The sequence below is a fragment of the Pristiophorus japonicus genome, chromosome 3, assembly GCF_044704955.1.
Source record: "Pristiophorus japonicus isolate sPriJap1 chromosome 3, sPriJap1.hap1, whole genome shotgun sequence".
NCBI classification, from domain to species: domain Eukaryota; kingdom Metazoa; phylum Chordata; class Chondrichthyes; family Pristiophoridae; genus Pristiophorus; species Pristiophorus japonicus.
Window position 1 is genome coordinate 118,058,594 of NC_091979.1, and position 23,567 is coordinate 118,082,160.

At 42.8% G+C, this 23,567-nt stretch overlaps 1 protein-coding gene across 1 annotated transcript in view; it reads right to left on the bottom strand.

The window, feature by feature from the left end:
- The window catches only part of atf2 (activating transcription factor 2), a 158,543-nt gene that overhangs the window by 48,777 nt on the left and 86,199 nt on the right, over positions 1-23,567 (bottom strand). The window contains exons 6-7 of the mRNA XM_070875749.1: positions 4,790-4,965; positions 2,297-2,411 (exon numbers count right to left, since the gene is read on the bottom strand). Coding sequence (XP_070731850.1) covers positions 2,297-2,411; positions 4,790-4,965 — 291 coding nt within the window. The remainder of the gene's footprint in view (positions 1-2,296; positions 2,412-4,789; positions 4,966-23,567) is intronic.

Below are 23,567 nucleotides of genomic sequence, written 5' to 3' on the forward strand. Positions count from 1 at the left end.
TCCCGGACAAGACCTCCCTAGATCTCTAATTGGACTACCTTATCAGCGCTACTTCCCTAATTGGACTACCTTATCAGTACTACTCCGGATTGACAGGTCATGAGCTCTGACTGACAGGCCATGATCTCGTGACCATCTTAGACTGTTCCCAGAATGGTATCATTATGTTGGGATTTGTTATACATTTCCTTTGGTGCCATGAAGTCTCTCTCTGGTCTCTTCTCACCGCCTTATCAGCGGTCTGTTTAGGTTCTCTTCTATTGACATTCCATGTTGGAATACTATCTGGTATCCCAACCCATAACAGTACCTTCTAGAGCCTTGGAGCTGGAATGTACAAGGCGTGAGAAGAGATACAAGGCGTGAGAAGAGATACAAGGCGTGAGAAGAAAGGCCTTTACCTCCTTATGCAGGAACCAGCACTTTAACCCTTGTCCCGCTGGTACCCCTAATGCCAAATTTCTCTTTCACCACGGCACACCGCTGCCTCAAGCACTGAGGCTGCTTGCTGCTTCTTGCCCCTGCCGTCGGGACCGACGCCACACCGTTGCCTGAAAGGCCTGCCTGAAGCACTTTCACACAGGTAGGAACATGGTTTATTTAATCTTTTCTTTGCTTATAAATTTTTATTCAGGTTGGATTTATTTGTATAATATTTGTATAAGTATAACTAAGGATTGATTGTAGAATTTAATGACTTCCCTTCCCCCCCCTCCCCCCCCCACCTCGTTCCCGACGCCTAATTTGTAACCTGCGCCTGATTTTTTAATGTGTAGACAAGGTTTTTTCAAGCGTACAAAAATCTTCACTTGCTCCATTCTAAGTTAGTTTGGAGTACGTTTTCACTGTAGAAACTTTCAAATCAGGCGTCAGTGGCCGGACACGCCCCCTTTTGAAAAAATAATTCTGTTCAAAAGTGAAACTGTTCTACCTGACTAGAACTGCAGAAAACTTAAATGTGGAGAATTCCGATTTCTAAGATACTCAGGAGCAAATCATCATGTGGAAACTTGGGGCCATAAGGAGGGAATTCCAGAATGTAGGGCCTAATCAGCTGAAGGCATGCCACCAGTTGTGTCATGAAGGTGGGTACGATGAGTTGCACAAGAGGCCAGAGGAACAGAGATCTTGGAAGTTGTATGACTCAAGAAGTTTGCAGAGGTAGGAGGGTGAGGGCATGAAGGGATTCAAATACAAAGGTAAAAATTTTAGATATGAGGCATTGGGGAACCAGGAGCTAATGTAGGTTAGCGAACACAGGGGTGATTAGTGAGTGGTAATTGGTGCGGGATCGAATATAGGCAGCAAAGTTTTGGACGAACTGAAGTTTCTGGTGGATGCAGGATGGGAGGTAGGTCAGGAGAGCATTAAAATAGTCAAGTCTGGAGGTGACAAAGGAGTAGATGAGGGTTTCAGCAACAGATGGGATGAGGTGGGGCAATGTTATGGAGGTAGAAGTGGGGATATTTTCAGCTACAGCATCTCTCAGATTATTTTTTTTAAGAATAAGGAAATGGCAACAACAGTGATTTTTAAGCCTTACAACACAATGTTTACTTGTAAAGATAAAGATATTGATTATGAGTGGGTTTTCATATTATTAATTTATTTAAATATTCAAATACCAAATATGCTCCATCCCTCTGATTGTTGCCTTTTATTCACACCACATTAGTGGTAGAGCCTTCAGCTGCTTCAGCCTTACTCTCTGGAGCTCTCTCCCTAGACTTCTTTCCCTCTCCACCTTTACAAACCTCAACACCCACCCTTTCAGCCAAACTTTCTGTGTTTTATCCTGACCTCTCTTTTCCCAGCTTCACCTTCAGTTCCAGTGTCATCCATGAAGTACCTTGGATCACTTTTTATGTTAAAGGCTCTATCTGAGTTCAAGCTGCTGTTGTTAATATTTACAACATGTTTATATATCTGAACATAGTCCAAATATACATAGATGTTACACTTAGTAATTCATGCTATAACTTTATCTGAGCCAACAGCCACTTTCTGATTGAACAGTTGTTTCATGTTTTAAAGATTTTATAAAAAATATAGCTTCAGAGTATCTAATCTTGGCGTGGAGGATGAAATCTCACTATGTCCTTATGTAGCTGCTGACAGAATATTATTGTCATTAGGGAAATATGAAACCAGTTTGTTTCATATATTCACACACAGAGATTAAGCAAAGATCACACAACTCAATTAAATATAGATTAAAACTGGTTAACAAGTGTGATAAAAAATATTGCAGAAATATAAAAGATTAAAATATTCTAGTACATTTTTGTCCACTTACGGGAACTGTTGTATGAATGCAGACAGATGGGTTTGTGATTGATGCAGGAATAGTGACAGGCATGGTCTGTCCATTAGGTAGCTGTAACAAGAGAGGAACTGAACCAGATACTGGTCTAAAAATAAGCAAAATTTTAGAATTACTGTAACTGCAATTCCAATGAAGATTGGAACAATTACTAGAAAACATGCTTTTACATGATAAAACTCTACAGATAAAGCAGTTCAATTCCAACTGTAATCAGTTGTATATTAGTATAAAGATGTACCTACTCGCCTCACCATTCAGAATTTCTAAGTTATGTCAGAATCAGCTTAAGTACAAAATCATACATTTTCTCAAATTGTTAGCTTTCTCTTATACTATAACCAGAAACTAATTTAAAGCCTTATTATAAAGAAGGTACTTTAATTTAAACAGTACCTTTATCACATCCTCAGGATATACACAAGTACTTCACAACCAAATTAATGACCTTTAAAGTACAGTCACTGTAACTATATTTATAAGCAGGGTAGTCAAATTGCACAGCAAGACCCCATAAACAGAAAACGCGATGAATGGCCAGCTTTTGGTGGCATTAGATAAAGGATTGAACATTAGAAATAGCAAGATAGGCCATTTGACCCCTCGAGCCTGCTCCGCCATTTAGCAAGATCATGGCTGATCTGATTATGGACTCAGCTCCACTTCCCTGCCCACTCCCCATAACCACTTATTCCTTTATCGCTCAAAAATCTGTCTATCGCCGTCTTAAATATATTCAATGACCCAGCTTCCACAGCTCTCTTGGGCAGAGAATTCTACAGATTTATAACCCTCTGAGAGAAGAAATTCCTCCTCAACTCTGTTTTAAATGAGCGACTTCAGAATAAGAAGATGCCCATTTAAAACTGAGTTGAGCAGTATTTCTTCTCTCAGAGGGTTGTAACTCTGTAGAATTTGCTGCCCAAGAGAACTGTAGAGGCTGGGTCATTGAATATATTTAAGGCGGCGATAGACAGATTTTTGAGCGATAAAGGAATGGGCGGCTTATTCTGAGACTATGCCCCATAGTTTTATTTTCCCCTATTAGTGGAAATATCCTCTCTGCATCCACCTTGTCGAGCCCCCTCATTATCTTATATCACCTCTCATTCTTCTGAACTCCAATGAGTATAGGCCCAACCTACTCAACCTATCTTCACAAAACAACCCCCGCATCTCCAGAATCAACCTAGTGAACCTTCTCTGAACAGCCTCCAATGCAAATATATCCTTCCTTAAATACGGAGACCAAAGCTCTAGGTGTGACTCACCAATACCCTGTACAGTTGTAGCAGGACTTCTCTGCTTTTATACGCTATCCCCCTTAGAATAGGGGCCAACATTCCATTTGCCTTCCTGATTACTTGCTGTACCTGCATACTAATTTTTCATGTTTCATGCACAAGGACCCCCAAGTCCCTCTGTACTGCAGCACTTTGCAATTTTTCTCCATTTAAATTATAATTTGCTTTTCTATTTTTTCTGCCAAGGTGGATAACTTCACATTTTTCTACATTGTACTCCATCTGCCAAATTTTTGCCCACTCACTTAGCCTATCTATATCCCTTTGCAGATTTTTTTCCTCACAATTTGCTTTCCCCCTATCATCAGCAAACTTGGCTATATTACACTCGGTCCCTTCATCCAAGTCATTAATATGGATTGTAAATAGTTGAGGCCCCAGCACCGATCCCTGCGGCACCCCACTCGTTTCTGTTTACCAACTGGAAAATGACCCATTTATCCCGACTCTCTGTTTTCTGTTAGCTGGCCAATCCTCTATCCATGCTAATATATTACCCCCAACCCCATGAATTTTCATCTTGTGCAGTAACCTTTTATGTGGCACCTTATCGGATGCCTTCTGGAAATCCAAATACACCACATCCACTGGTTCCCCCTTATCCACCCTGCTCATTGCATCCTCAAAGAACTCCAGCAAATTTGTCAAACACGATTTCCCTTTCATAAAACCATGTTGTCGACACCAGGAGAAACCCCTTCTCTTATACAAATAGTGCCATGGGATATTTTACATCTATTTGAACAGGCAGACAGGACGTTGGTTTAAGGTCTCATCCAAATGACAGCATCTCTAGCAATGCAGCATTCCCGTAGTATTGCACTTAAGTGTTAGTTTAGATTATGCGCTCAAATCCGTAGTGGAACTTGAACCCACAACTTTCTGACTCAAAAGAAACAATGCTACCAATGGAGTTAAGCTGACATCTTAGTTTGTATTTCTATTTCAAATTTCCAACATTTGCAATTGTTTTCTTTTATTTGAGGTCCTCATTGGATCATTCTATAACATTACAAAAAACAATTATAATTAAGAGACTTTCAAGGATGACTTTAATTATCTGGACAATTAGATGTTGAGGCCATAATTAACTAGTGTTTAACTGAACTATTATTATAACATCTAAAATGAACAATGTAATTAAAAACATCTCAATACTTACATTATGTTTCTGTTTGTTGGTGGAGTCTGTGTGATGACAGAAGTAGAGGTTGGAGAGGGCAAAGCCTGTTGTATGACAACACCGGTTTCTGAATTTGCAAGTAGCACATTAGGAACTTGTAATGACGCTGGACGAATAGTTGATACAGATTGTGTTGTCTGTTGTAATGGGGCATCCTGTATAAAAATTCCAAACTGATATTAACTTGATATTTACAAGTACATATATAACTAAGTTTTAATAATACTAGCAGCTCTCCCATGTTGTTGTTAATGATGAATGATAAGATGTGTTATCCCCTGTAACATTCAATATATTGTCAGGTCGACTAATTCATGGTAATCGATGTCACTAGAGGGTGAAGGAGGCAGAGGGCACGGGGAAGGAGGAAGGCAAGGGATGGGGTAGAGGAGGAGGGGGATGGGATGGGACAGAGTAGGAGGATGGGGTGAGGGGGTAAGGAGGAGGAGCAGGAAGGAGGATGGGGATATGGCAGGGGGAGGAAAAGAGAATGGAGATGGGGAGGAAAAGGGCAGAAGGTTGGGAATAGGGAGTCAAAGTCCTCATGGGGGTGGTGGAGGGAAGTTTCCACTGTGGGAACTCCACCAAACTGTGGGTCCGTTCACTAGCAATGTTCTCTTTATGCTCCTTCGCCACACAGCACTCTGGAGGTCCCGCGCCAGTGAGCTGGCTTTCAAATAGAAAAACTGTGCATGCGCGGAATTTTCAATGGGTCGCGCAGTCCGTTAAAAGCACCACACTCCCCCCCCAAAAAATTGCAGGGAACATTGTTCACCCAGTGCCTTTTTTTTGCTCCATCAGCGTTTGAGCATTAGATGAACAACAACTTCTATTTATATAGCGTTTTTAACATAGCAAAATGTCGCAAGGCGCTTCACGGGAGTATTAAAAGACAAAAATCTGACACCGAGCCATATAAGAAGAAATTACGGCAGATGTCCAAAAGCTTGGTCAAAGAGTTAGGTTTTAAGGAGCGTCTTATAGGAGGAAAGAGAGGTCTAGGGAGAGAGTTCCAGAGTTTAGGCAGCTGAAGGCACGGCCACCAATGATTGAGTGATTATAATCAGGGATGCTCAAGAGGGCAGAATTTGAGGAGTGCAGATATCTTGGGGGATTGTGAGGTTGAAGGAGATTACAAAGATAGAGGCCATGGAAGAATTTTGAAATCGGGAGCCAATGGAGGTCAGCAAGCACAGGGATGAGTTAGGACGTGGGCAGCCGAGTTTTGGATGACCTCAAGTTTATGTAGGGTAGAATGTAGAAGGCCAGCCTACATTCAAGTAGGAGTCAAGTCTAAAGGTAACAAAGGCAGGGATGAAGGTTTCAGCAGATGAGCTGATGCAAGGGGCAGAGACAGGCAATGTTATGGATGTGGAATTAGGCGGTCTTGGTTATGCCGCGGATATGTGGTCGGAAGCTCATTTCAGGTTCAAATATTATACCAAGGTTGCGAACAGTATGGTTCAGCCTCAGACAGATGCTAAGGAGAGAGATGGAGTCAGTGGCTAGGGAACGGAGTTTGTGGTGAGGACCAAAGATAATTTCTGCTTAACCAGTATTGGATGTCGGACAAGCAGTGTGACAATTTTGAGATTGTGGAGGTGTCAAGAGAAGTGGTGGTGGAGTAACTAAAATCGGCGATGCGAGAATTGGAGGAGTGCAGAGAACTTGGTGGGTTGTAGGCTGGAGGAAGTTAGAGATAAGAAAGGGTGAGGCCATGGAGGGATTTGAAAACAAGGCTGAAAACTTTTTAATTAAGATGTTGCCGGACCTGGAGCCAATATAGGTCAGCGAGCACAGGGGTGATGGGTGAACGGGACTTCAACTTCCCACATTTTTTTCAATATAGTAAATCCATTGTCGCAGGGTTAGAAAAAGCATGATGATTTGCATGGCCAATTTGTCGTGCCTGGTTTTACCTTCCAAAATTGATGATACATGATAGGACTATACAATGTTAAAAAAAGACCTATCACAGCTACAGGTGTAACTGGTGCTGCATCCAAATGTTGACACGTTTAAAATGGATTTTGCCACTGACAGAGCCTCATATAGGGGTTTTCAATGCACTACTGTCAGGATGGTATAATTACAGTGTGACAAATTTACACAGACAGTTTTCATTACAAATTTGAACATAGGAATTTATAATAAAAAATAAAGACAGAATGTATGACTTTAAAATGGATGGAAGTGAGTGGAAGATACAAGATTTTACAATATATTACTACTAGTAAAGTGTCAGTGGCATTGTCCATGATCAGTTGATGAATGGAAGTCACTTTTACATAGACTTAATGACAATAGAGCTGGGAGACTTCAGAAACTTTTTCCACAGAGCAATCTAGTGGCCAAGGCTGAGCTATATTGTAATACCTGTAGTTGACACAGCAGAATTGACTGGGAAATCTTGTCAGCAATTTACAATGATAATTATTGACACAAACGTGTAACCAAAAATGCGGACAATAGGAAGTAAGGTTGGTAGACAGGATGAAAGATTGATTATAACCGAGTTGCTTACTTGGCCACTTCAGAGACATTTGGAGTCAAGCACATATTATGGAACTGGAGTCATGTGTAGACCAGACCAGGCAAGGGTGGCAGGCTCCCTTCCCTAAAGGACATTTGTGAACCAGTTGGGTTTTTAACAATAATCCAGCAGCATTTGAAAGTAACATTTTCAGGTACTAGCCCATAAATTACCAGATTTATTGAATTCAATTTTACAACTTTCCATAATGGGATTTGAAGTTACAACCTCTAGCACATGTCCGATCTAAGATTTTTAATAATAAATTATAGATTGCAACACTGAATAGCTTTTGAAGTAGCCAACAGAGAGCATCAGATTAATTTTAAAGATATTTTTAAAGATATGCAGTATCTATTTGTTGAACCATGGTTTATGGTCCATCAGTATTAAAGCCATTAAATTCAATCATACAATCAAAGCAAATCAGTCTCATTATCATATATTTCAGGATAATTTATTCAAAGATGACAGCAACTTCACTGTAAATGTTAACTGCACTTTTTTATTAAAAATATTGATTTATTTATTAAATGTTCATTACATAATAGACAACAAAACTTTGAAAAGCATGCATATATGGTAGAATGTAGTTCATGGATTATGTACCTCAGAGCACAATAGGTATTGTGTTCCTAATAATCTTAGCAAAACTATCAAATTTGACTGAAAAAAGCTGCAACTATTTGATATGTAGATTATGTATCATTTATACAGGGTGATAGATATGGTCCAACATTACAACCAGAAACCTGCTCCATCCACTAAATGAAACCATACCCGTTTGAGTGGTTAATTCCCATTGTCACCTAGAACTTTCAATCCATCGTCCCCATTATATTAGATATTGAATGCTGCATTCATGTTGTTTTAATAGCAAATGTGTAAGGTAAACACTCTACTTCTAGTTGCAGTGAATCATTGGTGGGGCAGTGAATCATTGGTGGGGCAAAGCCTATTCAAGGTGATAATGGAGTTCGGAAGTTGATTTCCATCATTTTAACGCCACAGGACAAACTGATGCCCGAGAATTCACAGTAAATCATACCATAGCTCAATACTGATGTCAAACATATTTGGACAAATCTGACTCCATGGTTAAGGAGGCCATTTCCGGTTGGCAAACTGTAACTAGTGGAGTGCCACAGGAATCAGTGCTGGGGCCTCAACTATTTACAATCCATATTAATGACTTGGATGAAGGGACTGAGTGTAATGTAGCCAAATTTGCAGATGATACAAAGATAGATGGGAAAGCAAGTTGTGAGAAGGATACAAATAATCTGTAAAGGGTTATAGATAGGCTAAGTGAGTGGGCAAAAATCTGGCAGATGGAGTAAAATGTGGGAAAATGTGAGGTTATCCACTTTGTTCGGAAAAATAAAAAAGCAAATTATTATTTAAAGAGAGATTACAAAATGCCACGTTAGAGAGGAATCCGGGGGTTCTTGTACATGAAACACAAAAGTTAGCATGCAGGTACAGCAAGTAATTAGGAAGGCAAATGGAATGTTGTCTTTATTGCAAGGGGGATGGCGTATAAAAGTAGGGAAGTCCTGCTACAACTGTACAGAGTGTTGGTGGAGAGCTGTCTCACAGACTAGTCAAGCAACAGCCTGACATAGTCATACTCACAGAATCATACCTTTCAGTCAATGTCCCAGACTCCTCCATCACCATCCCTGGGTATGTCCTGTCCCACCGGCAGGACAGACCCACCAGGGGTGGTAGCACAGTGGTATACAGCTGGGTGGGAGTGGCCTTGGGAGTCCTCAACATTGACTCCAGACACCATGAAGTTTCATGGCTTCAAGTCAAGCATGAGCAAGGAAACCTCCTGCTAATTTCCACCGACTGCCCTCACTCAACTGATCAATCATTGCTCCTCCATGTTGAACAGCTCTTGGAAGAAGCACTGAGAGTAGCAAGGGCACAGAATGTACTCTGGGTGGGGGACTTCAATGTCCATCATCAAGAGTGGCTCGGTAGCACCACTACTGGCCAAGCTGTTCAAACCCTGAAGGACATAGCTGCCAGTCTAGGCCTGCAGCAGGTGGTAAAAGAACCAACACGAGGGGAAAAACCTACTTGATCTCGTCCTCACCAATCTACCTGTCGCAGATGCATCTGTCAATGACAGTATTGGTAGCAGCGACCACCACACAGTCATTGTGGAGACGAAGTCCCGTCTTCACAATGAGAACCCTATCCTTCGTGTTGTGAGGCACTACTACCATGCTAAATGGAATAGATTCAGAACAGATCTAGCAGCTCAAAACTGGGCATGCATGAGGCGCTGTGGGCCATCAGCAGCAGCAGAATTGCACTTCACCATAATCTGTAACCTCATGGCCCTGCATATACCTCACTCTACCATTACCATCAAGCCAGGGAACCAACCCTGGTTCAATGTGGAGTGTAGAAGAGCCTGCCAGGAGCAGCACTAGGCATGCCAACTTGGGGAAGCTGCAACAGAGGACTACATGTATGCTAAAAAGCGGAAGCAGCATGCTATAGACAAAGCTAAGCGATCCCACAACAAACGGATCAGATTTAAGCTCTGTAGTCCTGCCACATCCAGTCGTGATTGGTGGTGGACCATTAAACAATAAACAGCAGGAGGAGGCTCCATGAATATCCCCATCCTCAATGATGGCAGAGCCCAGCATGTGAGTGCAAAAGACAAGGCTGAAGTGTTTACAACCATCTTCAGCCAGACGTGCCAAGTGGATGATCCTTATCGGCCTTCTCCTGAGGTTCCCACCAGCACAGAAACCAGTCTTCAGCCAATTCGGTTCACTCCACTTAATATCAAGAAAAGGCTGAGCACACTGGATACAGCAAAGGCTATGGGCCCCGACAACATCCCGGCTGTCGTGCTGAAGACTTGTGCTTCAGAACTAGCCATGCCTTTAGCCAAGCTGTTCCAATACAGCTAAAACACTGGCATCTATCCGACAATGTGGAAAACTGCCAAAGTATGACCTGTCCACAAAAAGCAGCATAAATCCAATCCGGCCAATTATCGCCCCATCAGTCTACTCTCAATCATCAGCAAAGTGATGGAAGGTGTCGTCAACAGTGCAATCAAGCGGCACTCACTCACCAATAACCTGCTCACCGATGCCCAGTTTGGGTTCTGCCACGACCACTCGGCCCCAGACCTCATTGCAGCCGTAGTCCAAACATGGACAAAAGAGCAGAATTCCAGAGGTGAGGTGCGAGTGACTGCTCTTGACATCAAGGCAGCATTTCATTGAGTGTGGCACATAAGAACATAAGAACTAGGAGCAGGAGTAGGCCATTTGGCCCCTCAAGCCTGCTCCGCCATTTAATAAGATCATGGCTGATCTGATCATGGACTCAGCTCTACCTCCCTGTCTGCTCCCTATAACCCTTTATTCCCCAATCACTCAAAAATTTGTCTATCTCTGCTTTAAATATATTCAATGACCCAGCCTCCACAGCTCTCTGGAGCAGAGAATTCCATAGATTTACAATCCTCAGAGAAGAAATTCCTCATCTCAGTTTTAAATGGGCGGCCTCTTATTCTGAGACTGTGGGCCCAAATTTCCCCAACCCCTTTTTCCAGCACACTCTCCCGAGATGCGCCGACTTTGTGCGCTCAAAACGGCGCCAAAAAACTCATTCAGGATTCTGGCCGCTCTGCTGTGTATCCCGGGTCCTGGTGCGGCGCTCCTCGTGGAGTGGGGGGGCGGAGCTACAGCCCTGCGCCAAAAACAGTGCCGGCAGCTGCGCGCATGCACAGTAGAGCGGTCGCGCATGCGCAGTAGCTACTCCCATGATTATAATGATGATGCCTGCAGAATGCATCCCGCCCCTATCCCAGGCCGAATGGCCTGCCGCACAGGCTGGCCACTGAGGGCTGCAAGAAACAGGTTGGTGCGGGGAGACTGAGTTTTGATCGGGAAGGAGGAGTATTGTGAATGGTAACTTTTATGTGTAGGAAGAGAAGGAGAAATCACATTAATTTCAAGTAATGAATCAGAAAATTTGAAGTTGCAAGCCTGTGTTTTCTTTTAATGACTAAAATTTTAGATGCAATCATGTCAATATATGCTTGTATTTTAAAATAAATATTTTAATATTAAGGTAGTTACAGCAGCTGTATATTAACACTTAAATAATTTGAACAACCTGTCGATTTTTTCCCCCCGCTTTTCTCCTTCACCCTCCCCCCATCCTAAAGTGGGAAATCTTCAACCGCAGGCCCGATAAGGCGGCCGAATCCGACTTCATCGGATTTCCAGAAACGGAGATTTTGACTAACCCGGCTATGGCTGGCCTCAACCTTCAGCCCTGGTTGCCTCGGTCTCTCCAGCGACTTCTGGTTAATGATTTATCCAACCTGGCACTTAGTTTCTCCAGTGACCAAGTTTCGACTTTTGTTTAATGATTTGACCCGCCCCCAACCTCCCCCAGGGCTGAACTCGGGCATGTCAGCCAATCTCCAAATTCCTTTCGGGGCTAAATGGAATCATCTGCGGTCCCTCACACGAAGGAGGTGAATCCCCATGCCTCTGCCAGATGTCAGACCGTTTTTAAAGCCCGACCAAAAATCCGAAAAATGGGCAAAAAGGAAAAACATTCCTGCCCGAAAAGGGTTGAAAGTCAGTGGGGCAGAAGCCATGGTCGGTCCCTGCAGACCTTAGTCTCTGCTGCTCTTTCGTAAGGAAAGAAGAGGGAACAATGTTTAAACTTATCGCTAACAAATCTCTCAGTTGCAGGGTGCAGGGTTCCTTCTATTATTTATTTATTAATTAATTGTGCTTTTGTGCTTTGTAAGTCGTGTTGCTTTCCTTGTATTTTTTATTTGTTATTGAATGCTTATTTTTGTGCTTTGTTTAGTGCTTGGTGCTTTAAAATGTACTTACCTGCGCTGATTTCTTAACTCTCCGCAAGATTTTTCTGTGCGGCTACAAGTGGCCACATACACTGGCATAAGTAAGTTTGGAGTAACTTTTAGCTGTCGAAACTTGCTTAAATGGCCAAAACAGACGTAAGTGGCTGGTAACACCCCCTTTTGAAAAAAAAAACAAAACTAATAAGAAACCTAACTCACTTACACTGGAGCAAATTAAATGGGCAGAATTGTGATTTTTAAGATACTCCAAAAAAAGCTAGTTGCTCCAAAAAAAACAGAGCAACTCCTGGTCAAACTTGGACTCTATGTCCCCTAGTTTTAGTTTCCCCTATGAATGGAAATATCCTCTCTGCATGCACCTTGTCGAGCCCCCTCATTATCTTATATGTTTCGATAAGATCACCTCTCATTCTTCTGAACTCCAATGAGTATAGAGCCAACCTACTCAACCTATCTTCATAAGTCAACCCCCTCATCTCCGGAATCAACCGAGTGAATCTTCTCTGAACAGCCTCTAATGCAAGTATATTCTTCCTTAAATATGAAGACCAAAACTGTACGCAGTACTCTAGGTGTGGCCTCACCAGTACCCTGTACAGTTGTAGCAGGACTTCTCTGCTTTTATACTCCACCCCCTTTGCAATAAAGGCCAACATTCCATTTGCCTTCCTAATTACTTGCTGTACTAACTTTTTGTGTTTCATGCACGAGGACTCCCAGGTCCTTCTCTACTGCAGCATCTTTTCTCCATTTAAATTATAATTTGCTTTTCTATTCTTTCTGCCAAAGTGGGTAACTTCACATTTTCTCACATTATACTCCACCTGTCAAATGTTTGCTCACTCACTTAGCCTGTCTATATCCCTTTGCAGATTTTTTGTGTCCTCCTCACAATTTGCTTTCCCACCCATCTTTGTATCATCAGCAAACTTGGCTACATTACACGCGGTCTCTTCATCCAAGTTATTAATATAGATTGTAAATAGTTGAGGCCCCAGCACTGATCTCTGCGGCACCCCACTAGTTACTGTTTGCCAACTGGAAAATGACCCATTTATCCCGACTCACTATTTTCTGTTAGTTAGCCAATCCTCAATCCATGCTAATATATTACCCCCAACCTCGTGAACTTTTACCTTGTGCAGTAACCTTTTATGTGGCACCTTATCGAATGCCTTCTGGAAATCCAAATACACCACATCCACTGGTTCCCCCTTATCCACCCTGCTCATTACATCCTCAAAGAGTTCCAGCAAATTTGGCAAACATGATTTCCCATAAAACCATGCTGACTCTGCTTGATAGAATTAAGCTTTTCCAAATGTAATGATTTTCCCAACCACCGATGTTAGGCTAACTGGCCTATAGTTTCCTGCTTTATGTCTGCCTCCTTTTTTAAATAGGGGTGTTACATTTGCGGTTTTCCAATCCGCTGGCAGCTCCCCAGAATCCAGGGAATTTTGGTACATTTGGTACCAATGCATCCACTATCTCTACAGCCACTTCTTTTAAGACCCTAAGATGCAAGCCATCAGGTCCAGGGGACTTGTCCGCCTTTAGTCCCATTATTTTACCGAGTACTACTTCTTTAGTGATAGTGATTGTATTAAGTTCCTCCTTCCCTATAGCCCCTTGATTATCCACTATTGGGATGTTTTTAGTGTCTTCTACTGTGAAGACCAATACAAAATATTTTTTCAAAGTTTCTGCCATTTCTCTGTTCCCCATTATTAATTCCCCAGTCTCATCCTCTAGGAGACCAACATTTACTTTAGCCACTCTTTTCCTTTTTATGTACCTGTAGAAACTCTTACTATCTCGTGCTAGTTTACTTTCAGAATCTATCTTCCCTCTCTATTATTTTTTTAGTCGTTCTTTGCCGACTTTTAAATGTTTCCCAATCCTCTGGCCTCCCAGTAGTGTTGGCCACATTGTATGCCCTTGTTTTCAATTTGATACCAACCCTTATTTCCTTAGTTAGCCACGGGTGGTTATCCCTTCTCTTACAATCTTTCCTTCTCATTGGGATATATATTTTTTGTGAGTTATGAAATATCTCCTTAAATGCCTGCCACTGCTCATCAACCGTCCCACACTTTAATCTATTTTCCCAGTCCACTTTAGCCAACTCTGCCTTCATAACTTTGTAGTCTCCTTTATTTAAGCTTCGGACACTGGTTTGAGATCCAACTTTCTCATCCTCCAACTGAATTTGAAATTCAACCATGTTATGGTCACTTATTCCTAGAGGATCCTTTATTAGGAGATCATTTATTAATCCTGTCTCATTACATAGTAGCAGATCTAAGATAGCCTGGTCCCTGGCTGGTTCTGCAACGTAATGTTCAAGGAAACTATCCCGGATATACTCTATGAACTCTTCCTCAAGGCTACCCTGGCCAATTTGCTTTGCCCAATCAATATGAAGGTTAAAATCGCCCATGATTATTGCCGTTCCCTTTTTACAAGCCTCCATTATTTCTTGATTTATACTCCGTCCAACAGTGTAGCTACTGTTAGGGGGTCTATAGACTATGCCCACCAGCAACTTTTTCCCCTTATTATTCCTTATCTCCACCCAAATTGATTCAACATCTTGATCTTCTGAGCCAATATCGTTTCTCACTAACGCACTGATCTCATCTTTTATTAACAGTGCTACCCCACCCCCTTTTCCTTTCTCACCAAGGAGCCCTTGATATCAAGTCAGGATTTGACCGAGTGTGCCATCAAGGAGCCCGAGTAAAATTGAAGTCAATGGGAATCGGAGGAAAAACTCTCCACTGGCTGGAGTCATACCTAGCACAAAGAAGAATGGTTGTGGTGGTTGGAGGTCAATCATCACAGCCCCAGGACATTACTGCAGGAGTTCCTCAGGGCAGTGTCCTCGACCCAACCATCTTCAGCTGTTTCATCAATGACATTCCCTCCATCATGAGATCAGAAGTGGGGATGTTCGCTGATGACTGCACAGTGTTTAGTTCCATTCACAACTCCTCAGATAATAAAGCAGTCCATGCCCGCATGCAGCAAGCCCTGGACGACATTCAGGCTTGGGCTGATAAGTGGCAGAAAAACAACATTCGCGCCACACAAGTGCCAGGCAATGACTATCTCCAACAAGCGAGAGTCTAACCACCGCCCCTTGACATTCAACGGCATTACCATCGCCGAATCCCCCACCATAAATATCCTGGGAGTCACTATTGACCAGAAACTTAACTGGACTAGCCACATAAACATTGTGGCAACAAGAGCAGGTCAGAAGCTGGGTATTCTGCGACGAGTGTCTCACCTCCTGACTCCCCAAAGCTTTTCCACCATCTATAAGGCACAAGTCAGGAGTGTGATGGAATAATCTCCACTTGCCTGGATGAGTGCAACAACACTCAAGAAGCTCAACATCATCCAGGACAAAGCAGCCTGCTTGATTGGCAGCCCAACTATCACCTTAAACATTCACTCCCTCCATCACTGGCGTATCGTGACTGCAGTGTGAACCACCTACAAGCAACTGCACTGCACTGCAGCAACTCACCAAGGCTTCTTCAGCAGCACCTCCCAAACCCGCAACCTATACCACGTAGAAGGACAAGGGCAGCAAGCACATGGGAACATCACCACCTCCAAGTTCTCCTCCAAGTCACACACCATCCGGACTTGGAAGTATATCGCCGTTCCTTCATCATCGCTGGGTCAAAATCCTGGAACTCCCTCCCTAACAGCACTGTGGAAGTACCTTCACCACAAGGACTGCAGCGGTTCAAGACTGCGGCTCATCACTACCTTCTCAAGGGCAATTAAGGATGGGCAATAAATGCTGGCCTTGCTAGCGATGCCCACATCCCAGGAACAAATTTTTTAAAAACACCTGGAGTACTGCATAGTTTTTTTAAGAAGGGATATACTTGCTTTGGAGGCAGTTCAGAGAAGGTTCATGAGGTTGATTCCCGAGATGAAGGGGTTGTCTTATGAAGAAAGGTTGAGCAGGTTGGGCCTATACTCATAGAAACATAGAAAATAAGTGTAGGAGTAGGCCATTCGGCCCTTCGAGCCTGCACCACCATTCGATAAGATCATGGCTGATCATTCCCTCAGTACCCCTTTCCTGCTTTCTCTCCATACCCCTTGATCCCCTTAGCCGTAAGGGCCATATCTAACTCCCTCTTGAGTATATCCAATGAACTGGCATCAACAACTCTCTGTGGTAGGGAATTCCACAGGTTAACAACTCTCTGAGTGAAAAAGTTTCTCCTCATCTCAGTCCTAAATGGCCTACCCCTTATCCTTAGACTGTGTCCCCTGGTTCTGGACTTCCCCCCCAACATCGGGAACATTCTACCCGCATCTAACCTGTACCGTTCTGTCAGAATCTTATGTTTCTATGAGATCCCCTCTCATCCTTCTAAACTCCAGTGAATACAGGCCCAGTTGATCCAGTCTCTCCTCATACGTCAGTCCTGGCATCCCAGGAATCAGTCTGGTGAACCTTCGCTGCACTCCCTCAATAGCAAGAACGTCCTTCCTCAGATTAGGAGACCAAAACTGAACACAATATTCCAGGTGAGGCCTCACCAAGGCCCTGTACAACTGCAGTAAGACCTCCCTGCTCCTATGCTCATTGGAGTTTAGAAGAGGTGATCTTATTGAAACGTATAAGATTCTGAGGGGGCTTGATAGTGTAGATGCAGAGAGGATGTTTCCCCTCGTGGGGGAATCTAAAAGTAGGGGACATAGTTTCAGAATGAGGAGTCGCCCATTTAAAACGGAGATGAGGAGGAATTTCTTCTCTCAGAGGGTTGTGAATCTTTGGAATTCTCTACCCCAGAGAGCTGTGGAGGCTGGTTATTGAATATATTTGTGAAAATAGACAGATTTTTGAACTCGAGGGGCCAAATGGCCTATTCTTGCTCCTATTTCTTATGTTCTTATGTATAACAATATGCTGGTAAGTATACACTGTGTGTGCGCATGATAATAATGATATGCCAGGATCCTGTGAATCACTGAGCACCATCATAACTGTGAATGTGCATGCACATGTCGCATAACATTATGCATCACCTGCAGGCACCACATAGCTCAAAACAGCTGGAATGCTTTATGTACTTGGAGAAATTACCTTTAAAATGTCATTTTTTTAACTTAAGGAAATAACAGACGGGGAAGGCTGGCAGTTTGATTTGTGTGAGCTGTCTCTGGAGTACTCCTTTAAAAGTTCACTATAAAAAAATCTACTGTAGAACTAAATAAACTGCTTTAGAAGGTTATATGATTTGCCATAGAAGTAAAGAACAAACAAACTTGAATTAATACAACACTGTGTCACATCTCTCAGAAATAGCCCAACCACTTCAGTTACTGTTGTTACGTGATCAGCCATTTTGTACATAGTAGTCACACAAACAGTAATAAAATGAATGCCCAGTTAATCTTTTTTTCGTGGTGATATGTGGGGAGGAATATTGGTCAGTACATCATGGTAATTTTTTACTCTTCGTCAAATATTGCTGTTGTTTCTTTAATGTTCATTTGCACCACCACAACAAGATGGGATCTTGGTTTAACAACAACTTGTCTTTATATTGTACCTTTAATGTAGAATTGGGCTCAATTTTCCCCAGTGATTTGCACCATTTTTTTTGAGCAGGCTGCTCTTTTTGGCCTAAGTTGAAAAACCACAGTTTCCCCAATCAATTTGCACCAGCGTAACAATTAGTTATGATTTTTTTGGGTCAATTTTTTTTTAGCCAAAGGGGGCGCAACCAGCCACCTAGAAACATAGAAATTTACTGTGCAGAAGGAGGCCATTTCGGCCCAGCATGTCCACGCGAGCCGACAAAGAGCCGCACGGCCCTTGGTCAGCAGCCCGAAAGGTTACACATAAACCTATGAACAATGACGGAAAGGCAAAGAGCACCCAGCCCAACCAGTCCGCCTCACACAACTGCGACACTCCTTATACTGAAACATTCTACACTCCACCCCAATCGAAGCCATGTGATCTCCTGGGAGAGGCAAAAAGCAGATAAAAACCCAGGCCAATTTGGGGAGAAAAAATCTGGAAAAATTCCTCTCCAACCCATCCAGGTGATCGAAACTAGTCCAGGAGATCACCCTGGCCTTATTCTATTCCCTGCAGTACTTACCATTATATCTGTGCCATCCAACAAAAGGTCATCCAGCCTAATCCCAATTACCAGCTCTAGGTCTGTAACCCTGAGCCAAATTTGGCCATTTAGGGAAGTGTGACCAGCTGAGAGTTACTCTAGTTGTGCTTAGGCCAGCGTATGTGGCCTCTGCAGAAAAACCTTCCGGAGAGTAAGGAAATCGGCGCAGGTAAGGAAATCGGAGCAGCAGATGCCCGGACACACTAAAAGAATTGAAAAACACATAGCAGCAACTTATCGCCAACCCTGCCCGAACGCTGTCTGGTCCCATTCTCGGTCCGTGGTTCAGAGACAGAGAGAGAGAGAGAGACAGACAGAGAGAGACAGACAGAGAGAGAGATAGATAGAGAGAGACAGAGAAAGAGAAAGAAAGGAAAGAATGAAAATAGATAAATAAATCCAGGGACCGAACCAGGAAAATGGGGACCGAGAATGGGACTGGACCGGCAAGCCCTTTGGGCGGGGTTGGAGGTAAGTTACTACTATGTGTTTTTCAATTCTTTTAATGTGTTGGGAGCTGGCTGTATGCTTTACTTTGCAGCCTCAGCTTGCATTGTGTCCCTGGTTACCATGGCAGCCAGATCTTTTTGGCACAGATCAAGGCTCCTCCCCCAAAACTAAAGGTTGGGTTACGCCACACCAAGATGAAAAAATCCAACGGGGAAACATAGATTTTTTTTTTTGGCATGCTTAGGCCCCCAAAAAATTGGGCGTAACTCTTTAATTACGCCAAAAAAATTATTTGGGGAAAATTGAGCCCGTTGTCTCTGGCTGCTTCATGGAGGCATAATTAGAAAGTCAAACTGATGAAGTAGATTTTACGAATTGTGAAGAAATATTTGATCAAAGAAGTGGATTTTAAGGAGGGTCTTAAAGTTGAAGAGGAAAGTATACAGGAGTTCCAGGGGTCGCCAATGGGACTGATAGGGAGGAGAAAGGTAATGAAGAGATTTAAACACGAGAAGGAAATGTTTAAATTGGAGGCGTTGGGGGCAACAGTCCCTCTAAGTCGTGCACCTCTCTGCCGATCCCGCACAGCCCAGGACTGGCTTTTTTAATGTTAACTTTTGCGCGTGTGGAAACCTGTGAATGAGCCGTGCGGCCCAGGCTGCGTACCCCCCAAAAAATTAGGGGGAAACATTGGTTAGGGGATCAAAAGCCAATTTAGGTCAGCAAGGACAGGGGTTTTTAGTGAGCAGGACTTAGCGTAGGGTGTGATATGGGCAGCAGTTTTAGATAAGCTGAAGTTTACAGAGGGTGGAAGATAGGGGGTGTGGCCAGGGAGGCATTGGAATAGTTGAGGTTGGAGAATACCATCTCTGACACTCAACTCAGCACTGCACCAAAGTATCAGCCTACCTTGCTTAAGCCTTGGAGTGTGAATGGAACCCACACCTTCTAACTCAGATGTGTTACCACTGCTTCAAGCCAACTGTAAATCCATTTAATAACTAAAAGGCAACAATAGTTTTAATGAGATCTCAAATGTTCCCCATAAATGATTGGTTCCCAATTACATTACTTTATACTAAGCCCAACTAATTCTCTTAATATCCCTGTATCACTTTTGTAGTAAATTGTTAGAAACTAAAGATGCCTAAAAATGTATATGGTCAGAGTAGGAATCGCAGGATAGCACAGATGACTACGTGGCTTGAGCAGTGGTGCAGCAGGGAGGGATTCAAATTCGTGGGGCATTGGAACAGGTTCTGGGGGAGGTGGGACCAGTACAAACCGGACGGTCTGCACTTGGGCAGGAACGGAACCAATGTCCTAGGGGGAGTGTTTGCTAGTGCTGTTGGTGAGGAGTTAAACTGATATGGCAGGGGGATGGGAACCAATACAGGGAGACAGAGGGAAACAAAAAGAAGAGAAAAACAAAAGACAGAAAAGAGATGAGTAAAAGTGGAGGGCAGAGAAACCAAAGGCAAGAAACAAAAAGGGCCACTGAATATAAAAGGGCTGCAGGAGGGGTAAAAACTAAAAATCATGGTTTAAAAACTAGGATGAAAACACTCTACCTAAATGCATGCAGCATTAGAAATAAAGTAAATGAGTTGACGGCACAAATCATTACAAATGGGTATGATTTGGTGGCCATTACAGAAATATGGTTGCAAGGTGGCCAAGACTGGGAATTAAACATACAGGGGTATCTGACGATTCAGAAAGATAGGTAAGAAGGGAAAGGAGGTGGGGTAGCTCTGTTAATAAAGGATGATATCAGGGCAGTTGTGAGGGATGATATTGGCTCCAATGAACAAAATGTTGAATCATTGTGGGTGGAGATTAGAGATAGTAAGGGGAAAAAGTCACTGGTCGGCGTAGTTTATAGGCCCCATAATAACTTCATGGTGGGGCGGGCAATAATCAAGGGAATAATGGAGGCATGTGAAAAAGGAACGGCAGTAGTTATGGGGGATTTTAACCTACATATCGATTGGTCAAATCAAATCGCAGGGGGTAGCCTGGAGGAGGAATTCATAGAATGCATACGGGATTGTTTCTTAGCACAGTATGTAACAGAGCCTACAAGGGAGCAAGCCATTTTGGATCTGGTCATGTGTAACGAGACAGGAAAAATAAACGATCTCCTCGTAAAAGATCCTCTCGGAATGAGTGATCACAATATGGTTGAATTTGTAATACAGATTGAGGATGAGGAAGTTGTGTCAGAAACGAGCGTACTATGCTTAAACAAAGGGGACTACAGTGGGATGAGGGCAGAATTGACTAAAGTAGACTGGAAACAAGGACTAAACAGTGGCACAATTGAGGAACAGTGGAGGACTTTTAGGGAGCTCTTTCATAATGCGCAACAAAAATATATTCCAGTGAAAAAGAAGGGTGGCAAGAGAAGAGATAACCAGCAGTGGATAACCAAGGAAATAAAGGAAAGTATCAAATCAAAGACCAATGCGTATAAGGTGGCCAAGGTTAGTGGGAAACTAGAGGATTGGGAAAATTTTAAGCAACAGCAAAGAATGATTAAAAAAGCAATAAAAGGGAAGATAGATTACGAAGGTAAACTTGCGCAAAACATAAAAACAGATAGTAAAAGCTTTTACAGATATATAAAACGGAAAAGAGTGACTAAAGTAAATGTTGATCCCTTAGAAGATGAAAAGGGGGATTTAATAATGGGAAATGTGGAAATTGCTGAGACCTTAAACAATTATTTTGCTTCCATCTTCACAGTGGAAGACACAAAAACCATGCCAAAAATTGCTGGTCATAGGAATGTGGGAAGGGAGGACCTTGAGATGATCACTATCACTAGGGAGGTAGTGCTGGACAGACTAATGGGACTGAAGGTAGACAAGTCCCCTGGTCCTGATGAAATGCATCCCAGGGTATTAACAGAGATGGCGGAAGTTATAGCAGATGCATTTGTTATAATCTACCAAAATTCTCTGGACTCTGGGGAGGTACCAGCGGATTGGAGAGCAGCTAATGTAACGCCTCTGTTTAAAAAAGGGGGCAGGCAAAAGGCAGGTAACTATAGGCCGGTTAGTTTAACATCTGTAGTGGTGAAAATGCTTGAAACTATCATTAAGGAAGAAATAGCGGGACATCTGGATAGGAATAGTGCAATCAAGCAGACGCAGCATGGATTCATGAAAGGGAAATCATGTTTAACTAACTTACTGGAATTCTTTGAGGATATAACGAGCATGGTGGATAGAGGTGTACCGATGGATGTGGTGTATTTAGATTTCCAAAAGGCATTCGATAAGGTGCCACACAAAAGGTTACTGCAGAAGATAAAGGTACGCGGAGTCAGAGGAAATGTATTAGCATGGATAGAGAATTGGCTGGCGAACAGAAAGCAGAGAGTCGGGATAAATGGGTCCTTTTCCGGTTGGAAATCAGTGGTTAGTGGTGTGCCACAGGGATCAGTACTGGGACCACAACTGTTTACAATATACATAGATGACCTAGAAGAGGGGACAGAGTGTAGTGCAACAAAATTTGCAGATGACACTAAGATTAGTGGGAAAGCGGGTTGTGTAGAGGACTCAGAGAGGCTGTAAGGAGATTTGGATAGGTTAAGCGAATGGGCTAAGGTTTGGCAGATGGAATACAATGTCGGAAAGTGTGAGGTCATCCACCTTGGGAAAAAAAACAGTAAAAGGGAATATTATTTGAATGGGGAGAAATTACAACATGCTGTGGTGCAGAGGGACCTGGGGGTCCTTGTGCATGAATCCCAAAAGGTTAGTTTGCAGGTGCAGCAGGTAATCAGGAAGGCAAATGGAATGTTGGTCTTCATTGCGAAAGGGATAGAGTACAAAAGCAGGGAGGTGTTGCTGCAACTGTATAAGGTATTGGTAAGGCCGCACCTGGAGTACTGCGTGCAGTTTTGGTCACCTTACTTAAGGAAGGATATATTAGCTTTGGAAGGGGTACAGAGACGATTCACTAGGCTGAGAAATGAGGGGGTTACCTTATGATGATAGATTGAGTAGACTGGGTCTTTACTCCTTGGAGTTCAGAAGGATGAGGGGTGATCTTATGGAAACATTTAAAATCATGAAAGGGATAGACAAGATAGAGGCAGAGAGGTTGTTTCCATTGGTGGGGGAGACTAGAACTAGGGGGCACAGCCTCAAAATATGGAGGAGCCAATTTAAAACCGAGTTGAGAAAGAATTTCTTCTCCCAGAGGGTTGTGAATCTGTGGAATTCTCTGCCCAAGGAAGCAGTTGAGGCTGGCTCATTGAATGTTTTCAAGTCAAAGATAGATAGATTTTTAAGCAATAAGGGAATTAAGGGTTACGGGGAGAGTGCGGGTAAATGGAGCCGAGTCCACGACCAGATCAGCCATGATCTTATTGAATGGTGGAGCAGGCTCGATGGCCTACTCCTGTTCCTAATTCTTATGTTATGTTCTTATGTTATGCGATTAAAACTGTGACACGAGGAATGCTGTGTTTAAATGGTTATGTTGAATTGCAGACGGAAATGTCTCCGCAGACTAGATACTTAGAAGTGCTAATGTTTTGGTTTCCTAAGGAGGGTATAGTACAATCTCCCTGTTGCTAAGCGATTATCTATTATTTTTAAGTTAAAACTTCAGCCTTGTTTATATATTTTATGTATAATGCTAAGGTAGGAATTGAAATTAGCTTAACAGAACTGCTTGCAAAGATAATGGAAGGAAGTTGGG